At 40.8% G+C, this 22,421-nt stretch overlaps 1 protein-coding gene across 1 annotated transcript in view; it reads right to left on the reverse strand.

The window, feature by feature from the left end:
* P3H2 (prolyl 3-hydroxylase 2) overlaps positions 1 to 22,421 on the reverse strand; it is a 315,781-nt gene that overhangs the window by 100,844 nt on the left and 192,516 nt on the right. Inside the window, exon 4 of the mRNA XM_073589425.1 lies at positions 57 to 188. Within this exon, the coding sequence (XP_073445526.1) occupies positions 57 to 188 (132 nt within the window). The remainder of the gene's footprint in view (positions 1 to 56; positions 189 to 22,421) is intronic.

Consider the following 22,421-nt stretch of genomic DNA (forward strand, 5'->3'; position numbering starts at 1 on the left):
AATTAGTGCACAGCTATGTGAAATTAGAGTCCACTTTTACATAGGGTCATCATTACCTCTGTAGTAGCTGAACTGCAGGAAATCATAGTGCAGAGGAAGAAAGTTCTCAATTGGTGACAAACGCCCAGGTCGTGTCGAGAGGTCTCTTACACATTCATGCTCACAAGCAAGAATCTGAATATAGTGATCTGAAAAAAGCAAAGAATGAGAGAGAATATAAAACTGTATTCATCTATTCTACAACATGGACGCACACAGTATTGCTTGTTCAGTGAAGTTACAGGTGATACTGGAACTAGAATGTTCAACCAACAGTGTTGTTTTAAGCTTTAAAGGGCATATCCCAGACAAATCCACCATCCTAAGCCGTCTATACTGACAAGTAAGTCATAACAAGTTGATACTTGGATATTTGTGATTCGATGCCTTATTCCAAAGTATTCCATATTTTTCTTAATATGTAAATTAGCTTTTAAGATCCATGGGTTGGACACTGATCTGAAAATACCCCGGAGTTTATTTTAAATGAAAAGGGGTGTTAGCAGTTTGAAACATGTAATAGGTAACAATCTGCTCTCCTGATCTACATGTCTCGAGATAATGCCCCGTTTTATTTAAAATACGCTCTGTAGACAGAGTCTCAGTGAGATAGGCATCTGCATACGGATCGCAGTTATCAAGGTATAACTTTAATAAACTTTCTATGACTTTCACGCCCATATAAATGGTGCAGGAGGAAGGGTCCTACTGGCAGATTCCTTTCAGGGTATGTGTAGATGATCAGTAAATGCTGCTAGTTGGACGCTGCATACTTCTGCAATGTCCAACGTCCAGATGTTACAGCATAGTGGACGGGATTTCAGGAAATCCCAAGCCCACTATGAGTCCAGAGACACCCGAGGCTCACCCGCGGAGACGGACATGTGGCGCGTCTTTCCAGACAGCAGCATGTCTATTTCTTTTGTGCACTCAGTCTCCGCAAGAGAAACTTCACCCATAGAATGTATTGGACGTGGTGAATCCACATAATTCATCTGTGTTCAATAGCCGGGAGCACTTTGGACGAAGCGAACATGACCTGCGTCCAAAGCGCTGCTAGTTCCTGATCGTGTGCACATACCTTTAATGAAACTTTCTGGACAATAATAAAAAAAAACTTGCCAATTGTGATGGCCCAATGTTTCCTCCACAGTGAACCATTTACTTTGATCTGGTCTGGCCTGTTTATGGATCTAGCTTGATGCGTTTATAGCAGGTGGGACAAGGCAAAGTTGTTAAGTAGTAATATTGTGCAAAAATATGATTAAGAATTACACAAACAACTTTGGCCTGAAAAGGGCACCATGGCACAGGGTGAAGATCTAGGAAAATGCATCACTATGTAAATTGTTTTTTCTAGGTTGAATATTAATATAAGCATTATTCTCTGTTCACATATCCTATATTTAGTTCCATTGTTGGATACAATTTTAAGTTATACAAACATAATTGAAATGTTCCAGTACATTTGAATGGGAATGGGAGAGTCATAAAATGTCTTCTCTCTCTCTTTTCAAGCTGTTTTCTGATTTTTAGCTGGATCAAAAATTGTTGTCTGTACAAAGTATTTGCTCTGCCAAATACAGCAGATAACAACTGGATCCATTTTTTTTTTTAACAATGAAGCTTTTGTAAAACATTACGTGTGTATAGTCAGCAATTATGTCATATGTTAACAGATCCATTTTTGAGCACTGAAAACGCCCAGAACATGAGAGATGTTCAGAGACACTGCTAGTAAAAATGGAACAAAAACGGATGCAAAATAAAAACAAAGTTTCTGCTCTTGACGATAAATCCATTAAAAATGGAAAAATTCGATTTTACATCCATTTTATTCTGTTTGTAATGGATCCGGTTTATTTTTTTAACACTGGATCCATTACCAACGGATGACAAGTGGATATGTCAATGAGTCTTTACTGTTTTGTGGAGGCCATGTGGAGCTGCTCTATAGCTTATAAGGTTTATATGATCAGGAAAGTTTCATTCTGAGCATTTTTGAAGCATTGCAGCTGTTTTCATACATAAAAAGTAAGACTAATTTGATGCCTGTCTGTCTCACTTTTTTATTTTTTTCTCATCATTACCAAGTACAGAAGAGCAACACCAAAAAGTGATCGAATTCTCAGACTATGTCAACTTTGTAAAAATGGTCTTGTCCAGGAACAATTTATCTTGATTAACGGCAGCTTGTTTTTCAGCCGTCATACTGAGCTTTGCAGGCTGTTTGCAATCAAAGAACTTGTGACCTCTCACTGTAACTGCAATAAGCTAAAGCTTTCCATATGTGGGTCACTTTTCAATATTGTTTTGTGGTTTTCCAGACAAGCAGCTGGGATCAAGTCAGCTAATGGCAGTGAAACTATCGGTTCACTATTGAACTGAAAAGCATTTCTTTCTTGGGCTAAGCTCCACCGATGAGCATTTTGTGGTTTTTTTATATTGCAGATCTTCTTCACCATTTCTGCATAATTTAAGCTAGGTTACTTGCATTTTTTTCATTGAGTTTTTAAGTTTTTAATGTTTTTTTTTGCCTGCGTTTTCATCGCATTTTTTCTTATACGGCTTTTGTCCCTTTTGTACTTTGACTTTGATAAACTTTTATAGATAATGTCATGGGCAGATTTCATGCATTTTTAGTGCATTTTCAGTGTGGAACTAAAAGGAACCTCTCATTTTGAAAAGTCTGTCAAATCTGCAGTGGGGAAAATAAGTATTTGATACATTGCCGATTTTGCAAGTTTTCCCACTTAGAAAGAATGGAGAGGTCTGTAATTTTTATCCTGGGTACAATTCAACTGAGAGACAGAATCTAAAAATTAAAAAAAAAAAACAGAAAAACAAATTGTATGATTACATGAAACAAGTATTTGATCACCTGCCAATCAGCAAGAATTCTGGCTCCCACAGACCTGTTAGTTTTTCTTTAAGAAGCCCTTTTACTCTGCACTTGTTACCTGTATTAACTGCACCTGTTTGAACTACTTCCCTGTATAAAAGACACCTGTCTGGATGCTCAATCACACTCCAACCTCTCCATCATGGCCAAGACCAAAGAGCTGTCTAAGGACACCAGGGACAAAATTGTAGCCAAAATCAGATGCCTCACTGGCATGTGAGGTTTTTTTTCTGTACCGATTTTAGAGTTAAATCGCAGCATGCCAAATATAGCTGGTTAAAAATATGCAGATCTGCGCTGCCTCACTGAATGACATTGGTCTGATAGCAATCCCATTTTTGATCAGACTGCACTTGTCCAATTTATATGCTAGTGTGAGCGAGTCCTTAAACTGCAAAAAAGATATACGGTACACCATAAAAAATAGGCACAAAGATTTGTGGTCTTCATCTGTTAGGATCTTAAGTTTCCAAACAAATGCATTAACCTGTTACAGTCACATTTACTCTCACTTAATAAAAAGAGATCTAATGAATTCCTATATTGTGTACGAGCCTGAAATTAAGAGATTTTTTTTCCCAAGGTTATTTCCAGATGTGCATTGTAATGCTTGTCAGTGGTATGATATCTTACCCCAAATATTCCAGCTACAGATGGCTGTAAACCATATTGTACTGGTCATACATCTCATATAATATGCTTGTTTCCCTGGAAAATTAGACTGTATTGTTTGGAGTACATCATTGTGATCTGTCATGTATGTTACTTATATACTTATCACAGGCAGGTATGACTAATTTATACTTACTACATTATCATTATCATTGGCCACATGTAAAGGGTTGGGGTTTCCTATAGTCCAGAAATTCTATAACCGCCCGTAAAAATAGGGCACTTCTTTGCCCAGTCCATTTAAAGAGGTTGCCCAGGCCTCTTTATTTACAATATGCCTAAGTGCTAACCACCTGCCTGTTGTGACCAGTGCCGATCACAGGCTGCTTTTCCAAGCAATTCAGCAGTTTCCGCTGACGCCACGTTAACAGAGGAGTGGCTTATTTTCCACTCTTTTCTGTTGATGGGAAGTAACTGCTGACGTCATGCTATTTGACAACTGGCTCCTTACTACCTAACTAAAGGGAGCCGGCTGTCAATAAGTGTGATGCCAACAGTCACGCCCCGTTGGCAGAGCAGCCAGGAAGAAGAAGAGCTGCTCTGCTGATATGGGTACAATGCGTAGGTACTTGCCCTTGTTAGCAAATACCTGCTTGTTACATTTTAGGCAAAAAAAATAAAATCATGGCTAACCCCTTAAAGACATCTACGATTTTCCTGAAACTAATTAATACATATTATTTTGATCGTAATTGTCATCAGTTACAGTGAAGGCAGCTACTGTCTTCATGTCAGAGTTATGGGCTGTGGACATGGGTCACTTATAATCATTATTTATTATGGGTTTCCAATGTGTTCCTTAAAAAATATTGTCTGTCTGTGATTTTTTGATAAGGTGTCCAGAAAAAATAAAAAGTCAAATTGGCATCCCTGCACTTTAGTAATAGATTAGATTACCAAACAAGTCTGTCTGTACAATATACAACAAAGATGTCATATTTTCATAAAGACGATTTGTTACTTGTCATAAATACAATATGAGTTGTTTTTTGTAATTGATAAAAATGCCAATGTTCACTGAATATGGCGTTGAGTTTTTTTTTGGATCCTGCCTCTTATTTCCTGAGATATGTCCCCTCTTGTATGCAATTCTAATGTTGTTATCTAAGGGGGCATAGTCCTCAAATACACACACAAAGAAGAATTAAGGATCACACCTCTTTTGGTCTTGTTTACCCCTTTGTGCATGTGCCATTTGCTCCTATATGGAGCAATCCCAGGACTTGGCAGATGCTGTTCTTAACCTCTTAAATGCATCTTCAAGCGCTGCTGTTAACCCCTTACATGTATCTGTCAATATTGGTAGTCCACACTCTGGGCTTCATAGGAGGCTGTGATCTCAGCTATCTACTACAACACTGCTGCATTGCAGTATATTGAACCTGCAATGAAATAATTGCAAAGAAAGATTCTATAAATGTTGCAAAAAATAAAAAAAAACAAATATTCAAATCATCCCCCTTATACAAATATAAAGAAAATAAAACTTAAAAAAAACAACTTATTCACTATTTAACCAGAATTTTCATTTTTCAGTAGCCAAGCCTCCCCCCAAAAATGCAATAAAAACGTATCCAAATTATCGTATGTAGCCAAAAGAAAGTGGCGACACAAGCCAAATGTGCTTTTTTATTTTTTTTTACCACTAAAATAAAATGAAGTGTAATTAAAGGCCGCCATAATTATTAAATTGGTTGGCCAATCATTATGCCGACAGACGCCTTGGCCAGTTCTCCCATATTCAGGAACTCTTGTTCTACCGCTCCTATGTTCTCTATGAGAAAGCATCTGAAGGACATATCTGCCAGTGACTTATTTCTGAGATGACAAAGAGATTGGCAGGCTGAAATCAGACACCCCCCAACAATCAGTTAGCAGGTATGTCCATACACATTAGTATGTTGGATGAATCCACCATTATTGGGGGGTGCATATGACATTCGTGTAATATGTATTAGTGAAATGTGTAATGAAAAAAAAACTTAGAACTGATTTTTTGTGTCAGGCTGTGCACCCACGTTGCGTTTTTTAAGCGTTTTCGCAGCGCTTTTAGACGCGCATTTCTGCCGCGGAAACGCTTAAGAAAAGCATCCCATGTTATCATAACTGAATCCGCACATGTTGTGCTAATGGTGCGTTTTTTTCAGCTGCAGAAACGCTTAGCGGAAAAAACCACAGCGTGATCATTAATTTTGCGGAAACGCATACGTTTCCGCATACATACAGTTGTATTGCAAAAACGCATAGGAAAAGGCATGCAAAAACGCTTACAAAAGTGCTTCATAAAACACATGCGTTTTCCCGGGAAGAGGGTGTGCGTTTCTGGTCAGGAATATTCTGCTTCAAAAAAGCAACGTGGGCACATAGCCTTACAGTACATTTTATAGTAAAATTAATTTTATTATTTAAAACTACAACTCCTGCAAAAAGAAGCCCTAATATGGCTATCTCGATGGTAAAATAAAAAGTTATGACTCTTGGAACAAGGGGAGGAAGGGGTTAATGTCATAAAAAGTATCTCTAGAACATGGCCATTCGTAGCTAAATTAATTTAACATGGAAAACAACCTAGATATAATTTTCTAATCCTTCTGAAATAGGATTTGTTCACATACTGGATCTTTTTTTGTTGTTTTTTTTTTGCTTTGTTTTTGTCAGAAAACAGTAATGGAGCCAGTAAAAGATGATAGGTAGACACAAACCCCAGATTGAGTGAACAGAAGCCATACAGTTTCCTAGTTCAGAGGCTTAGGGCTTCTATAGGTTGTCTTACTGTCTCTTTTGGGGGCCATATGTAAGGAACTATTCTCAGTCTAAATATACTTCTAAAGAGAACATATCTGTACAATTTTTTTCCATATAAAGTAGTGCGCTGGCGTTGAGTCAGTTCTTATGGGGGAAGGGTGGGATTTCGGACCCTACAAGAGTCCACAACTCTCTGCAACTTATACTCTAAACTGTCATTAAAAGAAACCGGAGGAGGCGGTGACGAGGGCAACACCACTGAGGGGACACACTCCTTCAGTAAGGATTTATGGAAGACATTAGGGATGCGGAGAGATTCAGAAAGCTTCAACCTAAAGGTCACCAGATTGACCAATTCCAGAATTTCATAGGAACGAATGAACTTCGGACCCAACTTTGCCCACGTAACTTAATTTTAATGTTTCTGGATGACAGCCAAACCCTTTCCCAACCTTAAAAACTGGACTCACCAATCATCTATCGGTCTTCCATTTTTGGCAAATATGAGCGGTCCCAATATTCTTTTGAACCTCCCTCCAGACATCCCTAAATCTCTGCACAGTAACATCCACCCCAGGACATCGACAACTAATACTAGAAAACTCACCAGAATGGGGATTAAAACCATAATTACAGAAAAACGTTGAGGTTCCAGTGGACTGATTTACACGATTGTTAAAGAGGTTGTCCACTACTTTTACATTGATAACCTATCCTTACATTGATGACCTTCTCTGTCTTCTGGTAGTGGCTGAGGTTGGTACTGCACATCCACCACCTATTCAAATCAATAGGAAGCGGATGTGCAGTATCCTATGGCGGCCACGACCAGAAAACGGCCAGCTCTGCAAGTGAGTACTTTTGGCCCGTGGTCGCCGCTGCTGCTGACACCAGTAACAGTTGATTGGCGGGGGTGCCAGGTGGTGGACCATGCTGAACAACATTGGTGACCAAGCCTTAGTGGAGTGGACAAGCTCTTTAAAGGCAAAATCAGCAAGAGGTAAAAGTGAAGACGCGTTCACTTGCCGAACTGCTACAAAGCCCGTTAATTTTTTTTCCAAAGATTGATTTGTCCTTTCAGCCTGACCGTTGGTTTCAGGATGGTAAGCAGAGGAAAATGACAAGTCAATCCTCAATTCAAAACAAAAAGCTCTTCAGAATTTAAAGACAAATTGCACTCCCCTATCAAACACAATGTTAAGAGGGACCCCTTGTAGCCTTACAATATGGGAAATAAACAACCTGTAAAGTATCTCTGCATCAGGTAATCCTGCCAAAAGAAAAAAAATGAGCTGGTTTGCTGAATCAACTTCCACCCAAATAGCTGTTTTCCCATTAGTCAAAGACAAATCGGTGATGAAATCCATAGACAGATGAGTCCACGGTCTTTCTGGAATTGGCAATGGAGCCAATACTCCGGCTGGCCAGTTATGATTGACTTTAGCACATGCCCAGACTTCATAAGTGGATACAAAATGTTTAATATCATTATGCACAGCTGGCCACCAAAAAATCTAGCAATGGATTTCCATGTAGCAGTAACCCCAGGATGACCACTCAAGACAGATTCATGAAACTCCTGTAACAGACACTATCTTAGGTACACAGGCACAAATAATTTGGACCCTGGAGTAGCGGAAGAAGCCCACGCTTGGATTTTACAGATCTCCTCTTCCAACTCCAAGGTTACCATAGAAACCACTATACCCTTAGAAGCAATGGAGGAAGGAGGTTCTGGAGGAGAAACAGAATTGAGATTGCAAGATAATGCTTCAGCTTTCACATTCTTGGACCCTGGCCAAAATTTGATAAATTAAATCTACTGAAAAATAAGGACCATCTAGCTTGTCTGGGGGTTAGGCTAGTTTCACACTTGCTTTTTTTTGCAGCGCGTTTTTCCCGCAAAAAAACGCATTGAAAAAACGCATACAAAAGCATACAACTGCTGCGTTTTTTTCAAGCATTTTTATGAGCATGCATGAAAAAAACGCAGCGTTTTTATGCGTTTGTATGCGTTTTTAGTGCGTTTTTACCGCGTTTGCGTTTTTTTCCAACATTAGGTGGCCCCTCACACTAACCCAAACCATGACTTTACTAACCCTAACCCTGACCCTAACCCTTAACAAAACCATACTTAACCCTAACCCTGACCCTAACCCTAACCCTAACCCTGACCCTAACCCTTAACCAAACCATACTTAACCCTAATCCTGACCCTAACCCTGACCCTAACCCTTAACAAAACCATACTTAACCCTAACCCTGACCCTAACCCTAACCCTGACCCTAACCCTGACCCTAACCCTAACCCTGACCCTAACCCTTAACCAAACCATACTTAACCCTAATCCTGACCCTAACCCTGACCCTAACCCTTAACAAAACCATACTTAACCCTAACCCTGACCCTAACCCTAACCCTGACCCTAACCCTAACCCTGACCCTAACCCTAACCATAACCCTAACCCTGACCCTAACCCTTAACCAAACCATACTTAACCCTAATCCTGACCCTAACCCTGACCCTAACCCTTAACCAAACCATACTTAACCCTAACCCTGACCCAAACCCCAACCCTAACCCTGACCCTGACCCTAACCCTAACCCTAAACCCCCTTAACTAACCCTAACTCTAACCCAAACCCCTAAATTCCATGGTTAAAAAAAAAAACGCATATGCAAAAAAACGCATACATGAGCATGCCAGTGCGCACATATGCGCATCCATAGGCTATAATGGCCATTTTTAGCGCAAAACGTGCGCATATGTGCGCATGCGCTTTTTTGCAGGGCCAAAAAATGCAACATGCTGCGTCTGGAAAATCCAAACGCACACCCCAAAAAAACGCAGCGCATGAAAATCGCATACATGCGCTTACAAGCGCGCAGGTATGCGCACCCATGTTAAATATAGGGGAAAAAACGCATGCGCACATATGCGTTTTTTTCCAGCGCTAAAAAACGCAAATGTGAAACCAGCCTTAGTTGTTTAACTGATTCAATGTAAGCTAGATTCTTATGACCAGAGCAACTTGATGAACTGCCCCCTCCAAAAAATGCCTCCATTTCTCAAAGGCCAATTTAACAGCAAATAACTCACTTTTGCCAACATCATAATTCCTTTCTGCAGACAAGTTTTTTTTTTTAGAAAAAAAGTACATGGATTCAGTTTAGTCAGAGGTTTGGCCCCTGTGATAAAACGGCCCCTGCCCTGACCTGGATCAAGACGGGAGCACATAAAATCCTATTTAATTTTTCAAAAGCCTTGATAGCATCCGGCAACCAAACCTTGAGATTTGCCGCCTTTAATGTAAGGTCAGTAAGAGGTTTAGTAATTTGAAAAAACCCTTGATAAATTTCCTGTAATAGTTGGTGAAGTAAAAAAACATTGAAAATATTTAAGGTCACGTGGTTGAACCCAATCAATTATGGCCTGGATCATCCCCGGGTACATACAAAACCTACAAGAGAAAAAATGAGCAAAAACCCTGCTGTAACTAAATAAGTAAAAAGCAAAAGCGCATTTAATTAACACAGAGTTCTTTGTAATACTGTTTTTGATCAAAAATAGCATAAAAGCCATCCCACTGTCGACAAGGTGACTCTGATCGGAATGGTCCTACACTGTCTAATATTAAAAACCTTACCATGTGTCAGAATTGACCTCAATGTGTGAATAAGGGAAGACAAAAGGACTCGGTCCCAACTAGTTTACACCAGTCTAGGGAAGCCTTTAAATACCATTTCCAACTCAGGAGAGGGAGGCCACACCCCAGCTTGCACATAATGCAAAAATAAAAAGAATATAAAAATAAAAGAATTCTGTGCAAACCGGGGTGTGGCCTCCCTCTCCTGAGATGGAAATTGTATTTACAGGCTTCCCTAGACTGGTGTAAACTGGTTGGGGACCCAGTCCTTTTGTCTGCCCTTATTCACACATTGAGGTCAACTCTGACACATGGTAAGTTTTTTAATATTAGACAGTGTAGGACCGTCCCACTCAGAGTCAACTTGTCGATGGTGGGATGTCTATTATGCTATTTTTGATCAAAAACAATATTACTAAGAGCTCTGTGTTATTAAAATGCATTTTTGCTTTTTACTTATTAAGTTACAGCAGTATTTTTGCGCACTTTGTCTCTTGTAGGTTTTGTATGTTTTATGGCCAATGTAAACATATGTTTATGTGCTGCATGTACAGTATACCAACTTATACCAAACTCAATTCTTGTGTCTTTTAATCCCAGGGTCCATGTTAAATAATTCTGCTGACAACATAAATCCCAATTACAACATTTCCTAAACAGAAGCAAAAAACACATTTCTCTAATTTCACAAACAAAGAGTTCTCCTCCCTCAACCTTTGTAATGCTATATGGACATGTCCCTGGTGGGAGTCCAAATCATATGAGAAAATTATAAAAACATCCAGGTAAATCACAACAAATCTTCCAATGCAATCAGAAAAAAATAACATTCATAAAATTTTGAAAAACAGCAGGTGCATTGGATAACCCAAATGACATGACAAGATTTTCTAATAGACCCTCTGACATTATGAATGCTGTTTTCCACTCCTTGTAAGGAGGTGGCAGGGAACCTCATGAGCCTCCTCTCCCTTGGACGCTGTTTGCACGATTACAAGCGGTACCTCATTGTTCTTTAATGTGAAATGTAATGTTTATGTTCTGTGAGGTCATGTATCTGCCATGTATTGTGTATATGTTTAGGATTAGGGATATAAGTTAGCATAGAGTAATAGCGGGGTTAGAAAAGAGGGGGCACATTAGAGAATAGGATAGATAATAGTTTTAGTTTAGGTGCAGGCAGCAAGGGGTTATTCAGTGGGGAGGAACTAGAGCAGCACAGAGCAGGGAGGTATAGGACAGGTACTTTCTGATTAGAGGGAGAAGCCTGGGCAGCCTGCCCAGGGCAGGTTGTGTGAGAAGAAGTGGAGCAGACAGGAAGTGGCTGTGGGGATAAGTCTGCTATGGCAGTAAAGGGCCCCAAATGGAGAATATTGCAGTCAGGCACAGCTCAACAGGACCATCCTCAGGAAGGATCCGGGGTCTAAGACCGGGTTGGGATCAGCTGAGATGGCGTTCCCGGCACCTTTCCCAATTGGAACCGGATGAGGGGCTGATAGGGAGCTGGTGGAAGGCACAGATGGGACATGGACTGTCCAAAGAGACTGCCCGGATGGCAGAGGAAAGGAAGGCACAGACAGAACAGAGTCTGACTAGAGGTACGGCCGTGAATGCCAGGAGAAAAAAGAGAGAGATCACAGAAAGAGTAGAATCTGCCCAGAAGGCAGGGAAAGTGCAGAATACATGGCTCTATGTGAATTGTGCTGTCAAGATGAGTGCCCTTTGATAAGTAAAGCTGAACTGTTTGGAAAAGACTGTGACTGAGAAGTGTTATGTGAAACTTGGAAACATGGAGCCGGAGTGCCAGCACTAAAAGGAACTCTGACAGCAGTAACTGTAAGTGTTCTGCTGCGCATGCTGCATGTGCAGCAGAAAGGACTTTGCATTTCATCTGTAGGGCATCAGCGTGTGGGAACACTACAACTAGTTGCCACACCTATCACCCTGGCTGCCTTACATCATCACCCTTCCGGATGAATATTAAATTGAGAGCCCCTCTAAGATCAAGTTAAGAAAACCACTTAGCTCCCAGAAGCTGATTATATACAGTAGGTCGGGGATGAGTGGAGTGGGTAAGTATTTTTAACCATGATCTTGTTTAGTTGGACGGAGACTGCCATCTTTATTTTTCGCAAAGACAAATATGGCAGCTGCAGGGGAGAAGGAAGGACGGATATGACCCTACAGCAAACTTTGATTAACATATGCTTTCATGGCGGTCATTTCAGGCCCAGACAAATTGCAAAGTCGAGCTTTAGGTAATTTGGCATCAGAGACAAGATTAATAGCACTATCATAAGGACAAAGGTAGTATCTCCACCTTTTTTTCTGAGACCACATCTCTGAAGTCCTTCGGATACTCTGGTAGACCCTTCAGACTAGCGAAGCATATTTGTACCAATTTTAGACATTCTTGTAACAATTGGGGATCAATTTAACAATATTCATTTGACACCAATGAATAACAGGATTGTGAAGAGGCAGCCATGTAAGCTCCAGTACCAACTCAGCAGGTAAATTATCCAAAACAAGAGATAGATTCAGAGTGAAGTGATCTCACTTGGAGCGTGAAAACCACTGCTACCCTCTTGACCCAATTCTGAGCGAATGGTGTCTTGTCAATGGTGAAAATTTGAAAGGGTCTTTCAAAACTAACTGTCCCTAACCCTAACTTTAAACCAGTCCCGAATCAATGAAGTTAGCAGTGGACCTGCAGTCAATGAACACCAATGCTGATAACATTTGGTCCTTGAAGGATAACACTGTATTCATCAGTACTTTATCAAAGGAATAAAAAAGGTACCTGGGAATCTGGGTGACCTCCTGGGCTATCAACAAGACTCAGACATTCTCCCGACGGCTTGTTGCCTGAGGACGAGTTGGGAAATTCTTGAAACAATATCCAGTGAGATCACAGTACAGAGAGTCTAAGTTCTTGTCTACATAAGCTCTCCACAACATGAAGACTGGCAACTCTAACTTCCAATGGCTTCACCTGTGGTACATGGATCTTCTTTGGGGAAGTATAATGGGCAGCCTGCTGTTTACCACATCTCTTGCATATTCTGCGGTCCAATAATATGGCCTGGGTCATGGCCTCCACCAGAGAACAAGGGTCATGAAGAACCAGAGCATCCTTAAGAGTCTTGTAAAGACTTTTACGGAACTAGCACCTGAGAGGTGCATCATTCCACTGAACTTCAGTGGACCACTGCTGGAACTCATTGCAGTAGGCGTCAGTAGTGTGGTTTCCCTGTGCCAGGTTCATGATCTTTGCCTCAGTGACCTGTATCCTGTGGGGTTCATCATAAATCAGACCTAAAGCGTCTAAAAAGGCGTCCACAGAAAACCGTTCTAAGGCTTGTGGGGACAAGGAAGATGCCTAGGTCAGAGGACCCCCTTGCAGTAAGGACATAATTATTCCTACCTGCTGGAATTCATCCCCTGACGACCAGGGATGCAGGATAAAAAATCATCTACAGCTCTCCCTGAACACCCTAAACTGTTTTTTTTCTCTCCTGAAAATGTACATCAGATAGTCATGACAACACATCCACTGATGGCAGTGGAGGGCTAGAGGAAGTTTTCATAAAACTAATTATCTGACCCTGCAAATGGCACTGTGATGATTCCAGACTCTGGCATTCCTTATCCAGATCCTACATCATCTGTGCCAAATTCACCATCTTGTCAGAGTATGTGAACAGAACCATACTGGCAAAAAAAAAAGGGATAGGCCAGTCGTAATGTTACACCGAATCATTTCAAACGGACAAGCCAATAGTCAGGGAGTCTGAGTTCAAAGGCCAGGAGGGTACGTCATAAACAAAGGGAATAGACAAAGGCGTAGTCAGGTAACAGTCTGAGGTAGGTCAAATTACTGGGAGGATTGCTGATCAGAGCAAAAGGATTGGACAAACAGATGGTCAGAATGAGGTCCAAGGTCAGGCGGTTCAATATGCAAAGCACTAGACAAGCAAACCACAAAGATGTAGCTACAGCTAGAAGCTATCTAGAACTACCAGCTCAGTTAAACAGTTAAGCAATCGAGGGAAAAGGGAGCATCTGGCAAGAGTTCAGCACCTCCCAGTCTCAGATTGGATGGTGGATTTGTCATTAAAAACACAGACAGCTCACCATGCACCAGACTGGATGACTGAGCTGTCAATTACTGTCTCCTAAGGCACACTGAGGGGTTGAGTCTATACAGCGGCCAATTGCATTTGAATAGGAGCTCTATTACAGCTCTGTATACAATTACGCTTATTATGACCATATGCATGAGGTGTTAGCAATAGCATCTAATAACAATTGTTTGGGTTTAGTGATTGCCTACAAAAAGGAAAACTACATTAAAAATAACTTCAGAATTGAGTAAACTGAATTTATTATCAATGTATTTTACTTGTGTTTTAACACGTTTATGTTGTCTTAACTGAAGTACAAGAAATAATGACTTTGCAGACAGAACTGAGACAGGGAATTAGGTGGACTATCATTCACAAATATACAGGCTCTTTTCCGTAGTCAATATCCTTTAATCCCAAAAATAATGATGCCCTGCAGTTATTCCTCAACAAGGAGTAATGAAACTGTGCACTTCATATCCTGTACAATTAGACAACTTGCAGGATTGCCCTTTTATTAGGATAAGAGCACCTAATCGTGATGAACCTCAAGCAACATGGGTGAGTGATTTCATATGTGCAGTACCTGATGCGAAGAATGTCAAGGACTGAATTCAATCAACAATTTCTAAGAAAATGAAAACAGAGCAGATTTCATATTATATTTGTGGGAAATCAACAGGGAACCAAATCAAAGTAAAACAACACAATGTAAATGCATACAATGGAGATTGGAAGAATTAAACCTTGAGCTGAGATTCCAAACACTTGGCTCAAAGTCAAATCAAAATCCTAATCAAAATTCCTGAGAATTTTGGATTGCGAACATCTGCAGGTTTAGGTCAGTAGAACTTTTGTTACCTGGAAAAGGCATCAAAAACAGGATGAACAGGTTCTATTTCATTTATGTTTTACACTATATTAGGTTTCAATTCTCTTTTCAATTATTTTAGTGAACTGAATACTCTTATAACATTGCTGATTGACAGTTTAGGGCTATACAGCTGTTTATTATACCCCAAGTTGAAAAAAGGAAAACAAAAAAAGCAAAGCATAGTAGGAACATTTGAGCTATATGCTTGATCCCAGGTCCTTGCAGGTCCCCTTCCAATTGAGCCTGACACACTACAGTATTTCTGGTGTGGGCACGTGACTAGACTTTGTGTGACAGAAGTTGGCTGACTGTTCCTTTTAATAGTTAAGCTATTAATTAATAGCCATTTAAAGGGAATCAATGTATTTGCTGCCCATTCTGAGAGCAGAATAACATAGGGGCAGAGAACTGGGCAGGACATTGTATTTTTTTGTACAATTATTGTTTTATCTCTTACAGATCTACCATTTTGCTTAATGCTCTGTATAACCCTACCCACAGCACTGACTTGCAGCTTTCTGTGTACACTGTGCATTAGTAAAAAGCGGTTAATCAGTAGTGGGTGCAGAGCTACAGTCATGGCCAAAAGTGTTGGCACCCTTGAAATTGTTCCAGAAAATGAAGTAATTCTCCCAGAAAATTATTGCATTTACATGGTTTGTTATACACATACTTATTTCATTTGAGTGTATTGGAACAACATAAAATATTAGTTTTCATTTCATATTCTTTCTACTGTCATGGCACTCACATGTTGCAGTTTGGCAATTTTCAAAGCAAAGAGACCACTATCAATGAGTTGGATGATGCGGTTTCTCTTTTCTTGGGAAAACGTCTTAATGACTGCTCCTCAAATTGAACCAATGACCTTTTTCACTTGGGAATCAACTTAGGCTAGTTTCACATTTGCGCTTTATAGCGCAGCGACGGCCTGCGCACGGCTGCTGCTAAGCCCCGCCCCCTGCCGGCTCCCTGCCCGCCCCATCCGGTCATCGCCGCCTACTAGAGCACATGGGCGCTTGCAGATCGTGCGTTGGCCGTGCGCTAGCAGGATTTTGCCATGCGCTGCGCACTTTTGAAGGTGCGCCCGTGTGCGCCGAACGCAGCATGTTGCATTTCGGCGCGCACGGCGCACCTTCAAAAGTGCGCAGCGCACGGCAAAATCCTGATAGCGCACAGCCAGCGCACGATCTGCGCACCACATGCTAAAGATAGGGTGCGCAGATCGCAAGCGCCCATGAGCGCTAGTAGGCGGCGATGACCGGATGGGGCGGGCAGGGAGCCGGCAGGGGGCGGGGCTTAGCGGCAGCCGTGTGCAGGCCGTCACTGCGCTATAAAGCGCAAATGTGAAACTAGCCTTAATAACACACTGAGCTATTAGGGAATGTGAGAACAGATTGTATTTTGTAGTATTCAGGAAGAATAACATTTTTCCACCACCAGCAGCAAAACAGTAACAATGCAGTGACATCACAAGAATCTGCATAACTAATCATATGTTAAATAGGTGCAAATCAAATTTATGTATGAGATAGTCAAGATGATTGTCTATAAAATGATGGTAGTGTCACGATCAACGCAGAAATGGATAATGAGATATGGAGCCTGAAAGTCAAATGTTCAAAACATTACCCTTTTGCTGTTCATTGTATTGCTAGTCTCGGATATATTATGTGTACATCCAGATGTATCCTGCTCTGCTAATTTGCTGACCTATATGCTACATTTATACAGTGAATCTTCTGACCTATTCAACTTGGCTACAGCACTGGACTGTGCTATATCGCTACAGTGAATCGCCTAACCTACTCAGCTTAACTACTGAATATCACTTGGCTTTGTTGCTCTGCTACAGTCATCTTTTGACCAACAAAATTCTACTACTGGTCGACTTCTTAAGATGCCATCCATTCTCTACTTCCCCTAGTTTTCCAATCAGAACATACTGTTCCACCTACAGTATTTCATGTAGTTGTGCATTCTAGCTACTCATTTTCCAAGAGATTGGAGGATCCACCGCACAAGGTGAGACATAACACTCAGCTGATCATTAAGTGACCTACCCAATACAAAGAAAGTATATGGGTCACATGAGTCAAAGATCATATTAGTGACCACTCCTAAAAGTGAAAATAGTTTTCTTCTACTGTGTGTGTGTGTGTGTCTGATGCACCCTCTTCCAAACATTCTCTCTGGTGACTGCATTCTTCTATCTGAAATAAAACTTGGGGACCTTTGCATACTTCAGAAATGGAGAATCTCCATTTCATCAAAATAAGTGTTTCTTTACTGTAATACTTCATTAAGATGATAGCAGGCACCATTCTTAATAAAACCATCTTTCATGAACAAAGGTTCAGGCTTTACCGTTTTCAGTGGCCTGAGGAAATAAAATATTTGAGGAATACAATATAATTACATGACATACTATATCTAGTCCTTTCATTCATTCTGTAACTTTCCTGCCGACTGTGGTCTGATTTTATGCAGATTGTGCAGTACCTAAGTGCCTCAACCTGGTAAGAAAATATATCTTCACTGAAACTTTCAGAACTCAGCCTACACTTTGCCTCAATGCCAATTTCTTCACTGTCTCAGTGTCCCCACTAACTTACAGTGGCGGTACTTGGCTAGACTCAAGACTACATATCCTGCTTTTCGAGCTTCCTTTCTGTTTTTTTTTTTGTACTCTGTGAAATCGGAGTTCTCCTTCTCCCCTTGCTGTGACAATCTAGTCAAATACTCTTCATCATCAAAGGTACTTTCTTGCTATTAGGACTATTCTCTGTCTTGCATACACAGTGTAGCCTAACTCACACTACTTACTACTCTCTGACTGACTCTTAATTCACAGCCACGGTCTCTTAACTAAGAGTAAAGGTCCCGTTTCACATAACGACGCACCAGCGATCGAGACAACGATACGACCTGGTAAGGATCGCTGGTGCGTCTGTACATGATCGCTAGTAAGCTGCCAAACAGACAGATCTCTTTAACAACGCAGCAATCCAACGACGATCCAAATAACGACCTCGGCGGTCGTTGGTACCTTGTCACACAGCAGCTTTTCTGACGACTCACGCCTGCATCCCTGAGTTCTACTTCGTCAACGAGGTCGCTCGTCGGCATTTAACACAGCGATGCGTGCTGGCCTACAGGACACCAACGATGAAAAAATGGCCCAGGACATTAGAAAACGATCAGCGATATCCAGCGGGGGCCCGGTTGCCGCTATGTGTCACACGTAGCGAGATCGCTGTTGCGTCACAAAATCAGTGACGTTTTAGCGATCTCGCTATGTGAGACGGGGCCTTAAGGGTGCTTTCACCCTGTGCTTTGTCTCACGTTCATTGGTTCCATCAGCCCTTACATCCGAACCCCCTGCAAAACGGGTGTATGAAAGGACCCTTAGCGCCTCCCCTGTGCTAAGACCTCTTAACTATTGTCTGCAAATGCTGATGTGCTCAATAAAAACTACATTTCTCTTTAGCAATTCACAAAAAAAGGAACAAATTATATCAAACGTCTATCACATTATTAATTACATATAAAATAATAGAATATTCAGACATTCTAAAACGTCTATTCAGACATTCTAAAACGTCTTTAGGAGGTGCTGTCTTCCTCATCAATCCTTTACGAGAGCTCAAACAAAAAAAAAAAAATCTGTTCCTGTCAATTGATTATAGGAATGAATTCACTGGGCCAGACAGCATAGGAAAAGTTTCCCCTGAAAATCATTTCTGCTTTTCAGAAAAGCCTTAAGATTTTCTAGGAAACATTTCATAAATTATACTGTAGAACAATTGAGAAGAAATCAGTAAATGCCCCGCGGCTAAGTTATCTGCAAACGTCATTCTAAATTATTACAGATTTATTGATATTTGCATGTTCAAAACTATAAAACAGACTCTCTTTTCTGGCAGGAAATCCCAACAATCAGCTCAAATGATTCAACTTTATTTAAGTGAATTCACTAAAGGATTTCATTCACTGCCAAAAAAAACTGCCTAATGCTGAAATGCAGAATAAATATCTCTGAATGTATACAGCAGAGGATGATACATGGATCCAGACTCCTGGAGGGAAAACCGAATAGCGCATTTCAGCCAGCTGGCTTGTGGCAGCCACATTTTTATGCTTCTTGCATTTAAGAACAATTTAGTTTATGGGAATAAAGGTTTTGATTAGTGGTGTGTGGGCTCGGCACCAAGTCTAACGCTCCGATGACATGAAATACACAAAGGATAAGCTGTGCGGGCAAAGGAATTAGTACTGGTTCTTATTTGCGTAATGAGATAATTTTCAACTCCATTTAAGCTTTTTAAAAGTTCTGTCTAAAAGCTCCCTCTTGATGATTTATTAATTTCAAAGGGGAATATCATGGCGCCTGCCAATGGAAATATGTTATCTAAACAGAAACTTTACCAAGGGAATCACTATATCTGGCTCTTGTTCCACAGAAGGATCTAGTTAGGTACTTTGTTACTATAGCACTGATTTTACACAGTCCCAAACATTTTGGAGAATTACTGAATAAAGTAGTTGTAACACTGGGCATCACGTGAGCAGATGAGGATGAAGTCATGCATTGGAAACTCCTACGCAAAGCTGGATTTCTGGTGCTTCAGGCAACATTTATGGTCTCTACAGTTGACAAGACATGTTTGGCTGTTTTTTATTGCCATCAGAGAAATACTTGGGATAAGAGTCCATAAATCTATCACTGGCAGTAATGTGCCTGAAAAGCAAAATGTATACTGACTTCCTCCTGTTCAGAAGAAAATTTATGCTGTCCACTGAGCTGGTAAAAACAGATGAATGGCATCTGGATAGTAGAGAGCACTCGAAGAAAAGGAAATGGAAAACACACATATTCCATTGTGAATGATGGCACATAGGATGTAACCGCATCTTAATATATAAGCTACCGTCATGTTTAAACATTATCCCCAATAATAAATCATAAATGATCAAGATGGGAATTTTATTGCTGGGAAAAAAAGTCTATATATGAGGCTGCTCATGGTTGGTGACCACCTGTCTAAAGTTACACATTGCTTTGAACTGACTAAACAATAATTACTTTTTTTTCTGGACTGCAAAAAAAATCTTCCCGATTGCTGCAATGACAGCAGCCAGACAAAAGCAGGATGCTTAAAAAGGGGTTTCCCAATAGCTCTGTGTAATGATCATTACCTAAGTGTCTAGAGACATAATGTCTGTACTTACAGAGGACATGTCTGCTCTACTGACATGTCTGTTATGGCCATTGCTTGCATTCCTCATAAAATAATTCTAGAGGGTTTACTCAAATTAGACGAAGCAAAAATAAATATACTCACATGAAAAACTACCACATTTAGTATTTTGTATGACCTTCATGATTTTTAAGGACAGCACCAAGTCTTCTAGGCATGGAATGAAGAGGTTGATGACATACTGCAACATATATCTTTTCTCATTCTTCAGGAACAGTCCTTTTAGAGCATGGATGCTGGATGGAGAGTGATGCTCACCTTGTCTGTCCAGAATTCACCATAGATTTTCAATTACGTTGAGATCAGGAGACACACTTGGCCACTGAATCACATTCACCCTGTTCTTCAGAAATGGAACAGCGGCCTTAGATGTGTGTTTTGGATCATTGTCATGTTGGTAAATTGGAAAATTGCATGTCTACCAAGGCACAGAGTGATGGAAGCATCTTCTCTTTCACTATAGAGCAGTACATCTGTGAATTCATGATCCCATCAATGACATGTAGCTCCCCAACACCAGCAGAACTCATACAGCCCCACATCATACATTTTTCCTTGTATTCCTCACCTTAGCGATGTCACAACGTTTTGACGTCAGCACTTCCAAAAACATTTATCATGATCTCATCACTCCAAAGTATAGAGTCCTGGTTTTCATCATATTTTTCAGCATGGGCCCTGGCAAATAGTAGGCAGGCTTTTTAGCGTGTAGCTTTAGGAGAGACTTCCAATAGGTCACGACTAAGACTTTTTTTTAGCTGAAACGCGTTGATCCTCCTCACTGGTGTGCTTGGTGCTTGCTATAAGAGATTTTTAAAGAACCAACATATTTTTAAGTTGTCCAATAAAGCTTTGTAAAATTGCAGCCGCCTCCGTCTCAAGCTGGATCAATTTTTTTTTCCCTCAGACTTCCAATGCATGCCATTCTTTAGCAGTGTTTACCATATTGTGTTACGGGAAACATTCACCTCAGTTTCTTTCTTCTTCAGCTAACTGCAACGAACCTGAGAGTCAATTTTCTTCATTTTCATCAGAAGACACTCTCCTGTTTGGAAGCTAACTTCTGTGGTCAGCCTGGATGTAAGATGGTTTCAGTGCTACAGTATTCTGCTTGATAATTAAGGCTGTGCCAATCTTCTTGTAGCCCTCACCTTTCTTCTGTAAAGAAATTATATTATTTTTTCAGGTCTTGTGACATTTCTCTTCCATCTGGTGCCATTGCTGACAGTATAAAACGGGAAGGGTTTTATTTTTTTTGTTAAGAAAGGCCTTTTATAGTCAACTGTCTGCTGGTTAGCTGTTTAAAGAATAATTAGACTTACTTTTGGTTAAATTCATGTTAATTAGAATGTTATAGTCTAATTTTGCAGTCTGTAGCTTTGCTCCTAAGATTTTTCACTGGGGTGTACTCAGTTTTGCAATATGGTCTTGAATGAATTTGTTAGGAAAATTACATTTTTGAGCGTGTAAAATAACAAATCTTGTTTGCAATCAATGGCCCACATTTGTGGGAGTACTTTGTAGTATGGCACCACATAGAAAATGTTGACTGTGAAAGGAAACTAAGGGTCCCGTTACACTAAACGACGCACCAGCGATCCCAACAATGATATGACCTGGTCAGGATCGCTGGTGAGCTCTCAAATAGGCAGACTTACCAGCGATCAGGACCAGCGAGGATGCTGGTATCCAAAGTAAACAGCGGGTATCTAAGAGCGCGAGTGGCTTAGTATCCAAGGTAAACAGTGGGTAAATAAGCATGGATACCAGCTCCCAGAGCGAGCACGCTGGTATCCAGGGTACACAGCGGGTAACTAAGCCATGCGCGCTTAGTTACCCGCTATTTAGCTTGGATACCAGCTCCCAGCGTCTGCTTACAGCGCCGAGAGCTCGCTGATCGTTGGTCTCCCACTGCCTCACGCAGCGATGTGTGCTGGCGAGCGGGAGACCAACGATCAAAATATGGCTCAGGACATTCCTGCACGATCAGCGGTACCCGGGGGGGGTCCGCCGCTGATGCGTGCAACACACAGCGAGACATCGCTGGCGAGATCTCTGATGCGTCACAAAATCGGTGATGCATCAGCGATCTCGCTAGCGATCTCGCTTAGTGTGAAGTACCCCTAAAGGTTTCCTGAGAAATCTGAACAAG

The sequence above is a fragment of the Dendrobates tinctorius genome, unplaced genomic scaffold (assembly GCF_039654945.1).
Source record: "Dendrobates tinctorius isolate UK_male_01 unplaced genomic scaffold, ASM3965494v1 ptg000107l, whole genome shotgun sequence".
NCBI lineage: Eukaryota > Metazoa > Chordata > Amphibia > Anura > Dendrobatidae > Dendrobates > Dendrobates tinctorius.